Here is a 12996-nt window from a genome sequence, read left to right on the forward strand (position 1 = left end):
GCATTACCGTGAACGGATAAAGGGCAAGCCCAAAGATGGCAGATAAACATTTTATGCTCTTGTCATGTGAAGAGTTAACTTAGAGTAGAATCTGAAAGTGCAGCCATCTTGAAATCATGTGGATTTCCTTTGAGAAAGCACATGAGGAACTGTCAAGTGGTGGCAAACAAATAGTGAGCTCACCCACACACTTTCAAAAGAATTGACAAGGGCTGCTTTTAGGATAGCTCATCTTTGCTTGTGACACTTGGCAAACGAAAAGAAATTGGATGCTGAACAAGCCAGAAATGAAAGGCAACATGGAGAGATGCCTTAACTTCCCTGCAAAGAAATTCTGTCTGTTGGTTTGGAGACTCTAAGCACTACTTGTTATAACTTTGAGACATTTAGATAGTGGAGAACAGTCCAGTGTCAGCTTAGATGAGCAAATTCCAAATGGAGAGCCCACCTTATTTCCATTACTTTTCATTTGAAATGTGAAATACTTCTGGAAAAAAAGCAAAAAATTGTTATGGAATTCATTTCCGTCCAGGAAAGAAAATAGAAAAACAAAGCACAACTCTTGCCAGATGAACACCTTGTCTAAAACAAATAAGAGACTTAATGCATTGCAACAAGCCACTTGGAGGGCCTCCTTGGCTGAGAAAAGCATCCAAATGATATTTCCTTAAATGAATATAACTATCCCCATGTGTATCAGTCTCACACCAGAAAACTCTCTGGGTGCTTTTCCTGACCAACTGGAAGAGAAAATTCAATTTACAATTGCTTGTTTTTAAATAAATCAAAATCCATTGAAGGCAAAAAATTAATCCAATGATCCTTTACATCCCTTGTATTATGTGTTTCCAAAGAATGAAAAGAGAAAAACACCGCCCTTGCATTTGTAGAAGAGAAAATAAAGAAAAACATTGAGAGAGAGAGAGACTGTGTATATGTTAATGCTCCTTTGTTCAACTGTGCTGGGTTTTAAAAATTCTTGGATTGGCTTTTCATCTTGCAGGAAAGCAAGGTAGCAATTTTTCTTAAGGATCTGGCAGTGATGTACTCAAGCGCTCAGCTCTTTCCTTCTGGCAGGAAGAGACTGGACTGGGGTGGGGGGAAGGGGCTGAGAGCGACGAGGAGGAGAGGAGGCTGCTCAAAACCTGCCTTTCAGGACTGATGGCAGCTTTTTACAAGCTGTGTAAAAGATGAGTGTGGTGGCAGCAGCTTATGGGTGTGCCAAAGAAAATGAGTCCACGTGCTAACCTCTGGCACGTGCATGATAGGTTGCCAAGGCATGGCATAAGCCCCAGGCAGACTTTTGATGTCCTGCTCCAGAAAGGGAGTAAGCCTGTTCCCATTTACTCCATGAGGATGCTGAGTGGTTAGGTGTTTCAGTGTTATAAGAACTGCTGGTACAGAAATTTGCCATTTGGCTTACTTTCATTTAGTCATTTTTCAGATTAGAAACACCTGAAGGGAGAGGATCAGCCGTTTAATACTCACACCTATTAAGCCAGGCAAGCAGTTGTAGAGTACAGCCCATTCCAGGGCAATGCTATCCAATCAAATTTAGGTTCTATGTGAATGAATGAAATATATAAAGTAAGACATTTCTTTATCTTTCCATATAAAAGAGTTTCTGCAAAGGTCTGGATGACAGAACATAATGTGTGCTTTATTTCAACTTCTATTTTATTCTCTCTGCTAAATTGTAAACAATTACTGGGATTTAGTTGAGCTCAAAAAGAGGACCTCATAGTTTCAGATTAGATTTCTTAAATTCACAAGAAACTCAGGGAAAAATTGCTCCTCTATTTCTTCTTACTGCTTCCACTCTCCAAACCAGCAACATAAGACCCCTGGTTCTATACAATTTATCCAAAGCTTTGAGCAGGTCAAGAGCCCTTTTACCCTTCACTGGTGAATTCAGTGCTATTGTAGGAGAAAGACATTCTTTCCTTCCCCTTTCACTTAAAGAAACACTCTAAACCTGAATAGACTCCAGGCTGGATTGGGGGAGGAGTGATTTTTATGAGTCTAGCATAGCTATTGACATATGCTTGAAGACAATATTTTAAAAGACAGAAAGAAGGAAGGAAGATAAGAAGGAAATAAAGTGCTTTAACTAAGCCATTAAAGGGCATATTGGTAACAGTTTAATTTCTAAGAAGAATATTTTGTAGAATAAAATGGCCTAACATTTCTTTTTCTTCATCACACATATGAGAAATATAAACTAAAAGGACATCTGGAAACTAACATTATTCAGCAATCAGAGAGCAAAAATCCAAAGCATTGATGTTTTGATGGAGACAAACATAACAAGATTCACAAAGAAAGCTGTAACTTATTGAAGAAAAAAAAAATCCATATGCATTTTACCTTTTGGGCAGTTCCATGGCAAAATTCTATTTCAGAAGCTCTTTGTAATATGAAACTCACTGTAGATAAGATACAACACGAAGATAGTCTGTTTTGCAGCAGCAGGAAATCAAATTGGTTCCAGAAACTAAGTTACATGACAAATGGTTTAATAGTATTGCTAGAATTGGAGAGCTTGATCGAATTATTTTTCATAAACATTGAAAAAAAGATTTTGAAATAACTTTGCCATAGCTGTTTCAGTTTTTTTTTTTGTGGGGGGGGATGTTGCAAAGGTGGGAAGACTAATTTTATTGGCCTTTTAACTAAAATGTTAGAATTTGTTACCAAAATGTAAGAGTTCACTGGTGATTTATTGTTTGTTTGCCACAAAAATTTTCAAACAAACACAATATTTGATTTAACACAGTTAATATATGTTACTGAGGATTAAACAGGTTAACAAATACAGAATATTTATTATCATAGATAAGTTATTTTTAGTTTTAATCTCAGTAGCAATCAGCCTTGCTTTATTTAAAAAGGCATCTGGAAGAGTTCATTAAGTCTTAGGAGACTCTTGTATTTTAGAAAAGACTTCTAAACGGTTAGCAAGATGTATCGCTGACAAAATAACCCAGCGACTAATACTCGTAGGTGAAATGAAATCATTCTCCTGACTGAAGTCAGGAACAAGTTAAATTTCACTTAGACCACAGCACACGACTACAGAGATTTAGGAGAAATCATACTTAAATAGGATGTGACTAGACGTTTAGGACTATTTTCAGAAAACTTTTTCCCCTTCAGTACTTACAGTCTTTGAAGACTAAAGCCGGGTCTCTGTGAGGCAAGACTTGGGCAATGATGTGTCTCAGGGATTCCAAGGTTCTGTCCATCTTGGGTCTGCCTGTGTGAGCCTGCTGCACAGTGTCCTCATGCCTGAATTCTTGCAGTCCTGGACTGAATTTGTACAGCTCATTGATGCACAGGATTACCAAAGAATCCCTTTTAACATCTGCCAATCAGACATTTCCCAGAATCTAAAGACCCCTCAGGGGGCCCTCCTCCCAGGCTCACTTATCTTTGTTGTATGCTGAGCTAATTAGCTCTAAAGGCTGGCTGACAGGCGGGTTCCCATTGCTTCCTTCTGTTAAACACACCCACCTACAGGCTAGCTGGGGAAGCTCGCTAATCATGGGACCGGCTTTCCTCTCCAACCAGATTTTGCCTGAATGGCATACAGCTTTCTGACTTGGGAATTTCTTTCGGTTCTCCAACATCAAATGTGCTGTCCCCAAGTATAAAATCAAGAATGTTCTTTCTCTCAAGGAAGTTATCTTAGTAACAAAGGAATTTCCAGCTCAGGATTTCCAGTTAAGAATTAATACAATCTAAGTTCTTCTTTGGTAAAGAAGTGCTGCTATAAAGATTTTGAATATAGCCAGGCACCAAATTATGCTTTCTATTTGAATTCAGGAGCATCACTTTGGGAACTACGATTAATTTTTTTCCCCCTCACCCAAGCTATAGTAGTTTCTGATGGGTAGTGGCAAGTAAAACCTTGTGCACTGTCTTTTGGCTTGCCTGGGAATGTTTGTTTTCCTATTTATCTTCAAGGCAATCATTCCCAAGATTGAGTTTAATGAAATCTGGTATCACTCACTTCTTTTTGTTTCATGGTAATTCTTTCAATTAAAATTTTCAGGAGAAGCAAAAGTATATTTTTCAAAAGAATATATTCTTTTGAAAATACCTGAAATATCTTAATAGATTTTAATAGGTTTCTCTATTTCCCATACCACTCACAACATGGTTAAATAGTTTTTCCACCGGAGACATAAATATAAGTCATGGGATTCCATTGTAGTAATTAGGATTTATACCAGATATAGAAGAACTGATTTTTTTTTTTTTTTTAAATATTTTTTTAATTTTTATTTATTTATGATAGGCACACAGTGAGAGAGAGAGAGGCGGAGACACAGGCAGAGGGAGAAGCAGGCTCCATGCACCGGGAGCCCGATGTGGGATTCGATCCTGGGTCTCCAGGATCGCGCCCTGGGCCAAAGGCAGGCGCTAAACCGCTGCGCCACCCAGGGATCCCTAGAAGAACTGATTTTAATGGCTGTAACCTATGTTAGTTATTGAAGACTTGTTGAGGACTACTCTACTTTTGCTTCAAGTACTTTTTTTCCAGAGTTGGCTCAAGAGAGTGCTCTCCAATGTTCCTTCCAATTTTCAGATTCCATAATGGTGTTATATTATATGATTGACTGAAAACAGTCCTTTAAAGACAATATAAAATGTTTTGCATGTGATAGGTTTCCTCAGCTAGTTGGTAGAAGGGTGGACTTAATAAAAGGAAACAAAAGAAATGGCCGTATGATAATTCTTATCATAATGACTATTACTAAACGTCCACAGGGAGTATATGTCACACACAACAGAGACATGGGGCTGCCCCATTGTGCAATGATATTATAATAAAAAAGACCTTGAAAGAAGTAGCACTTCAGGATAAGACATTTATTTAGGGTCCCACAGTGTCCTTTACAGGGGCTGTGCCAAATAGGAAATCATCAGTATCCTTACCTTTCATGAGTTTATAATTTAAAAGACAAACTATGTGGTTTGCAGACAAAAAGCCTATTATTATAAAGTGATTGGACACATAGTATAAATGAATGCAAGTATTTCCAGTATGATACTGAACTGGAAACCAGGATATTTAAGGTTTCCATTAGAGAAACAAAAATTCTCAAAGGAATGAGATTGATAATATAAAAACTGGTTGATGCTTGAGTTTCAATCAATAAATGGACTTTTTATGGGCTTCAATTTAATTCTAGAAGTACATAAAATATTTTGGTTGGGTTGTGTCATGGAAAGAACATTGAATTTTATATTAGTAAGATTTAAGATTTGATTTTTTGTTACCTGTATTACATTGAAGAAGTCATTCGTCTCTGGGCTCAGAGTCCTCATCTAGAAAATTAGGGGGCTGAACTGGATGCCTTCTTTCAGATCTAATATCTGTGATTCTGTAGCTATATTACAAATGACCACAAATATTATTACACATTTTCTAATCTTCTGAAAAGTTATACACTTACTTCCTAACAGTTGGACTGGTCTTCAAACCACAGTAAATTCCCACAGTAAATTCAAAGATAGGGTGAACTTGAAGATATTCATCACTAATGCCAAATTAGAATTTGTTAAGAAAATTAATCTTCCACTTCCATATGATTTTTCTAAAGAAAGCAAACTGTAAGAGTCTGCTTAGATAACCCCGAAACAGCTTTGCAAAAATAATTCTGTAAAAATATCATGATCTTTAACTGAGTTATATTTTAAGAAATGAAAAAAGAATTCTAGAAAGGTGGACCGTACAACATTCCATTTGGATAGTATAGTTTCTTCTTTCTAATCAGGTCCAAAGCTTCAGCGGTTTTCCAAATCCTCTGCTAACCGTTTCTTCCTTGTCCACCCATAAAGACTTCTCACCCTACAGTTTTGTTGTAAGACAGTCTAAAAAACCAACTCAGTGGTTTCTTACCATTCTCTGCCTTTGATGTAGAAATTACCTGAGGGAGATGGAAAAGCCTGAGAAACCCTTATGTAATATATCTATTTTGTACAGATTCTACAGTTCACATGATAGATTTCACTGTCAACCTCAACAATCTGTAGACATATGCCAAAAGCAAAATTCAAGTATTAAAACAAGGGTAGCTAACCACAGTGAAAACCAAAATGATATCTTTACAAAACTTGTTAGAATACTACACAGAAGTGTGAGAAATGGCATCCAAATGACATATTTAGTAGTCAAAACTTATTACCCAATGGTAAAAGAGGAAGGCTCAGGGCAACAGCATACTTACCAAGCTCCCAGGGAGTACAGAACTCTGAAAAGGTAAAAAATCAAAGTAGTATATTTTGCTCCAGTACATGTATAATGCCACAAAAGTCTATGGAAATAATAACTTTGCTGGTAAGGAAAAGAAAATTCATTCCTATCATTCCAGTAAGATTTTTGTTGTTAAGTTGCTTATTACAGGTAGAAAAAGGATAAGGAAGTGGGGATCACCAGTTGAAATAACATCCAGAATGTTAAAATACATAATAGATGCATCAAAGAATCATCTTTGGTTGAAAACAGGAAAGAGCTTCCACTCTTCTTCTTGCCTCCCCACTTCAGGATCTGCTCTGTCCTAGAGGAGGAGGCTGGAATAGGTGAACCGTGAGAATGGGCATGTAGGTGAGTGAACAATTCCAGGCATGCAGGCATGCAGACTCCTTATAGAAGAGGCCTGCAGTAACTGAACCTGAGCCAAGTCATAGCTACTCATTCCAGGAATCAAGTGATAGAAGGAGAAGACACTAATCGAAATTTTTGAAGATTATCCTTCCTGAAATAATTTCTTCACTTACTTGCTAATGTTTTGAATCTTGAAAATTTACAACTTAAGACAAAGTAAATAAAATGACAAAGAACTGAAGTGATGCAGTTAAATAAAACGAGAGAGTGTGTTCTTTACAAAAGCAATAGGAAAGATTGAGAGTGGCTCCTTCCAAATTCCAATGGGAGATAAGTGAAGGGAGCTAGAAGGGCCTAAGAGCTGGATTGGCAGAAGAGGGTCAGGGCTGTGAGCAAGACTGTTTCTAGGGCTGTGTTGGAGGGTGAAGAAGGGCAAGGCCAGGAAAAAACTGACTTTGCAGAGGTAATGACTAATGACTGTTTAGTGTCAGCTAAACAAAGCTGAAGAGACCGGTAGGAAGAATGAATGGCTGGTTAGCATCAACTTTGTTAACTCTCAACTGAGAAAGGACCAATGAGATGTTTGAATCAAGGTATTTATGATCGGTTGGAAAGGCAACTTGAGACAAAATAAATGCAGAAGAACCAGGTAACATAAGGTAGCTTTACCTCAATTTTACTCTGATATTTCACATTTAGGAAATCATCATAAATACTAATCTGTATAACTACATGAACAAATGATTAGAAAATTAATATCCCACTTACTGGTTAAAAGAATGTACATCTCATTTTCATACAGTATTACAAAAAAAGCCTTTCTTAAAATAATATCCTTCCTTACCAGATAAAACTACTAATAAACTGCTCTTTAGCCTTGTCAGGGCAGTCAGAATCAACATTCTTAACCAGAAAGCACAATGAAAGTATATACCCATTTACCTGAACCTTCTATTTTATATATAAATACACATATATATTTGGGGGCCTGAACGAGCCCATGCCATCTTGACTGTTTTAAGTAAGCAGTTACACAGCCCTGTCTTGGTGTTTGGTCTTAAAAGAGAAATAAAATTGATTCTTTAAGAAATACTTGAGGGGCCAAAGATCTCACCAGAGGAGGTTTTGCTAGTTGACAGGTTAAATTTTCAGGATAAACCCAGAAATATTTAAAGGTGAGAAAACTTGAATGTTCATTTACAAGACTGGAGATAATGATGCTAAGATATGTGTTCTATGAAAACTGAACTCACTACCTTAACTGTGGCTGGCTGACTTCTGGCATAATATATATTTTGAAAAGAATAGTTTAACATTTTTTGTTTTTGGAGTGAATTTTTCCACTGGCCTTTATAACAATATTTTCTTTCATATAAGTTTATCTAATTATTGGTTCCTCTCCCTCTCCTTGCATTTTTTCACAGGACCCCCCCCCCCCCCGCCCCCTACACTCCTCACCCTCACATCCCGCTGTCCAGGACAGGAGTTTATTTTGCTGGGTGTAATTACAAGTTGTGGCTATAGAATGATCAGATTGATCTTAAAAGAGGCGTGTGAACTCCAGCTGAGTCTCTCCTCAAATGAAGAGTTGAGGTCTTGTATAAAGGAAAGCCATTCTGGGGGGATGAGACACACAGTGTTTACATAGGCTAACTGAAGCTACCTTTTTTTTTAACAGTAGATAGCCATGTTTCTGGGGAGTATGTGTTCCTTGGGTTGTTTAAAATCTTTGCGACAGTAATGAGCCTAGTAAAATGAAAACCTAGACTGTGAAAAATATTAATAATATTAGATTAAAACAAATCCAGGAAGAATGTTTATTGGTTATAAATAAATGACTTAAGCCTGAGATTAGTTGATGGCTATGTTAGGTTCAAGCAAGCCAGTAATTTCATAGCTCCATATATTTTAGATGAAGGTTCCTGTAAAGATTGCATCATTAGTATACTCTTAATTCAATTCAGGCTATATTTATGGATATGCTTACATTAAGATAAAAGCCTTGTGCCCATCCATTTCACACTGTAAACTATAATTTCCATTTCACTTCCTATGCAGTCACTACCAGAGTACTGCACTTAGCATGCATCCTGTTGACACAGGAGAAATATTTCTTTTCAAAATTTGTTTAAAGGAAATAGAAAACTGTATAGAAAAGGGGCCTATTTTTCCACAAAAAGAAAGCTAGAGAAAGACCAAGTTCGAGAATAATATACTCTTCTGATCCTCTCCAGATACTTCAGGAGCCTTGAGCTCAAGGAAAAAGTACTGTTCCACCCCATCACCCTGCCCCCTTCCCACCTCCCCACAAAAAAACAGAAGTGTTCCACGCCAGGTTTTAGTCTATTGAGATGGGTTTTTTTTTGGTCTCTGAGAAAATGAAATGCTTATCATGGAAAAAACAAAACCAAACATACCAACCTGTTTTCTAAAAAGGGAGGAAATTTTGTGGGGGATAGGACTCAAAACCTGGACCTGGTTGTAAGGACTGTCTCCTCTCATACCTCCACAATACCAGGAAGACATGTCAAAGTGTGTGGACCTTGGTAACTTTGCACAAGAGACGCTTGGGCTGGATACAAAGTTCTAACCACTTGAGTACTCTGGTTTTGCTACCTTTTGCCTTTCTGGTAAGTACCAATTCCATCTTTTTCTTCCACTCACTCCCAACCCTATGTATTACTCCATGTGACTTGGGCAAGTAATTTTACACCTAAAAATGCTTTCTCATATCTAAAATAAAAATAAGATAATCAATAATCTCTATACCTCTAGTATAATATTCTATCCCAGACTGTCTTAACCTTAGCACTTGAGCTGGCTGTGCAGCATTTTAGCTTCTGTTTGATTCCTTCGATAAATTGTCTAGCACGGACGTTCCCTCATTTCTCCCTCCCACCCACTTTATTATTCTTAAATTAAAAAAAATTAATTTTTAAAATAATGTCTATTCCCAATGTGGGGTTTGAACTCATGACCCCAAGATCAAGAGTTGCATGACTAGGGTGCCTGGGTGGCTCAGTCAGTTAAGTGTCTGCCTCTGGCTCAGGTCATGATGCCAAGGGTCCTGGAATCTAGCCCCGCTTCAAGCTCCCTGCTCAGTGGGGCGCCTGCTACCTCCCTCCCTCTGCCCCTCCCCCAGCCTCTGCACCCACGTACTCTCTTTCTCTAATAAATAATCTGTAAAAAAAGTTTCATCATCTACCAACTGAGAGCCAGCCAGGAGCTCTCTCAGTATCTTTAAAATCAAATCACTATCGTGTTCAAAATCTACAATTGTTCCTTTTGCAATACATCAAGATAATTCCAAAAAAAATTTTTAAATCATCTTTAATTTGGCTCTTTGCTGCATAACACCCCTTTCCCAACTACAGCATATTACATCATCTTCTGTATGACTTCCTCTTTGCGAGGTCTTTTTCAGTCTACCTATTCAACCAAATACCTCTTCCCCACAACTCACCAAATCACTGGCCTTTCACCTATCCATTGTCCTAAAGAAGTTCCTCAGCATGAGTTCAATGGTACCAGGTTCTTCAGTCAGTCTACATTGTACTGTCATATAATTGCTGCCTGTTTATTCTTGTCTCTGCAAATATAGTGGAGGCTTTCAGTTGACAAAAATTTTCTTAAAAATCTATATACTCCCTCAATATCTTTAGACAACATCAAGCACTTGCAAAACTTATCTGCATATTGTATTCTTTTCCTAGTGTAAGCCAAACCTCTTCTATCAATAGCAGTTACAGTAAGCATTTTTTAATTCATTCTGGTGGTTACATTTTTTAAAATGGGTGCATGTAATACCGTGACAAATGTTCTAAGTACCATATTTGTGTTATGAGGCATACTCCTATTTGTGGAATTAAGCCTACAATAATGATTTTAAATGTCATATAAAATGCTAATTTTAATGTCATCATTTACAATATTAAGGGAAAGTAAACATTATATTTAAAATATACAGAAGTATTAGTCACTCACTGCAAGTGTCGTCTTTGGAGTTATTCCCACACTCCTAGTTATTACACAACTGTGTAAGCCACGGTTATTTTGAACTTTACCTCATTCCCAGCCTTCTACAGTTGCAACAGGCTGGTTCCAGACCTACAGCAAATCAAGGACCTACCTAAGATATGGACTGATACTAAGGAGATGTTGAAGAGAGATGGAAAACAATGGAGATGGTGAGCCTTTGCCATCCACAGTATTGACTTCACATTTAACCTATACCTCAGGGTAATGCTCTCCCTGAGAACCAAATGAACTCATCCCTCCACCTGTGGAAGTGGCTGATAAACCTTTAGGGCAGCAGGTTTACCTGTTAGGTTCTTTAATTAGGCAACTATTTCTTTTGTCATAAATTTTACTGAGTACTTGACTAAGAATGATTATCTTCTGGCTAGTACCCTTTAAAGATCAGGAGAAAGCTCAGACAGCCAGCTATGTACCAAAGAACAGACCAACAGCTACCAGTATCACAAAGTTACTTAGCACAAGTATAAACTGCATTATCTTGCAAAAAACTTATATAATAGGAGCCACAAGTACAGGATGCAAGCCTACGAGCAAAGCATTTGTGTGTCTAGAGAAAAACACCATCAAAAAGATCATAGTCGAAATATCAGTAACCTGGAAAATAGGAGAGAGATTTCTCTGGAATCCTCCTTTTGGTAACCTGAAACCATCTGAGCAATACTTCCTAACATAGAGCATTTATCAGGCACTGTGCTAAGCTCCTTAGATGTTATTTAATTTTTACAATAACTCTAAGACACTATTGATGTCCCCATCTCACAAGTCAAAAAAGTGAGGTTAGGCCACAGAAAGCACCTGAGGGTTGGGAAACGGTAGAACCAGGATTTAGATTTGGAACTCCCAGGGGAGCTCGTAGGTGGCTCAGTTGTTTGTGTCTGCCTTCAACTCAGGTCATGATCCCAGGGTCCTGCTCAGTCTGGAGTCTGCTTTTCCCTTTCCCTCTGCCTGCCACTCTGCCTACTTGTGCTCTCCCTAATAAATTAATAAAAATCTTTTAAAAAATAAATCTGGAACTCTCAGACTCAGAAGTGTTTTATTAGCAATCACAGTACAAACCTTGACTATGTTAGTAGTACGCTTAAATTTTGGTTTTGCTTATTATGCTATGCACTATGGATGTTTTAAAATGTGAGGGTTACATGTTGTCTGATAAGGCAAGCTGATTTCCGATGGCTACTAAAAACCATCTTTTAGAAATTGTTGTGTTTAGACGATGAATAATTTTATATTTGTGCATTTGACTAATTTGTCCTGATAAACACAGGAAATCTCAAACTATTAAGAATGAAAACTATGGAGACGCCTGGGTGGCTGAGCGTCTGCCTTCAGCCCAGGGTGTGATCCCGGGGTCCGGGATCGAGTCCCACATCGGGCTCCCTGCGAAGAGCCTGCTTCTCCCTCTGCCTGTGTCTCTGCCTCTCTTTGTGTCTCTCATGAATAAATAAATGGGAATCTTAAAAAGAAAAAAAAAAAAAAGCATTGGAACTATGTATACTTGCCTTCAAAGTTCCTTAAATAGCAGCATGTTTTTTACATAGTAGGTGCCCAAAAGTGGACTGCAGGAGCTCAGTAAAATTGAGGATGAAGTCATATAGTTTTATTGCCAGTTTCTGACATTCTAAATACAGTATGTATTACAAGATAAATATTCTTTGGTTCTATTAAGCTGTCTTTAACACTGTTTTATGCTATCGAAATATTTTAAAGTAGATTTAATAAACGCTTTAAAGACACACCTAAAATTCAAAGCTAGGTAAACACTTCCGAAATTAATCTAAGTTAATTTTCAGGGGAATTGAATTAGACATTTTCTTGTATCTCCATTATTAAAGGTAATTTACCAGATAATGATAGGTCTTCTACTAAATAGTAGAATCAGTTTTACAAAGGTGAAAGGGAATCTGCCATCTTTATCATTTCTGGAAATAAATCTGCTGTTATTTCTTCTGGTAGATCATTATCACACATGCAAGTGGTTTTAGGACATTCGGTCAGGTGTTGGTGGAGTGACACTGCCCTCTGGCGGCCACATTTCACCACAGGCAATAATCCTCTTGGCCCAGCGGGCAAGACTGAAGAGACTGGAATTCAACATCAGGTACCTGTACTTTAGCGCCCATCTTCACATCTCACTGGATTACAGTCTTTGAGGGAGGAATCATGCCTTTCGTATTTTCTTTCTTTCCTGTACTACGTATTTGTTAGTGTCAAAGTGAAAACATGTTCTGAACCCACTCAGCTAAAAAAGAAGTTTTCATTCCTCATCCCTTCTATCTCCTCATACTCCTAATTCTTCTACTTCTGGTCAGGCCTGCATAAAAACTGGCAAATGTAGAAACTGTGGT

The 12996-nt window shown here is 37.7% G+C and overlaps 1 protein-coding gene across 2 annotated transcripts in view; it reads right to left on the reverse strand.

Moving 5' to 3' along the window:
• The window catches only part of LIX1 (limb and CNS expressed 1), a 49249-nt gene extending 45818 nt beyond the window's left edge, over positions 1-3431 (reverse strand). The window contains exon 1 of one of the 2 annotated variants that reach the window (XM_055312871.1): positions 3164-3431. In XM_055312871.1, the coding sequence (XP_055168846.1) occupies positions 3164-3245 (82 nt within the window). In that variant the 5' untranslated portion in view covers positions 3246-3431. Of the gene's footprint in view, positions 1-2367; positions 2427-3163 lie in introns of those variants that run through there. The other variant, XM_055312872.1, reaches the window with a different exon arrangement.
• Positions 3432-12996: the final 9565 nt, after the last annotated feature.

This window comes from Nyctereutes procyonoides, unplaced genomic scaffold (assembly GCF_905146905.1).
Source record: "Nyctereutes procyonoides isolate TBG_1078 unplaced genomic scaffold, NYPRO_anot_genome, whole genome shotgun sequence".
NCBI classification, from domain to species: Eukaryota; Metazoa; Chordata; class Mammalia; order Carnivora; family Canidae; genus Nyctereutes; species Nyctereutes procyonoides.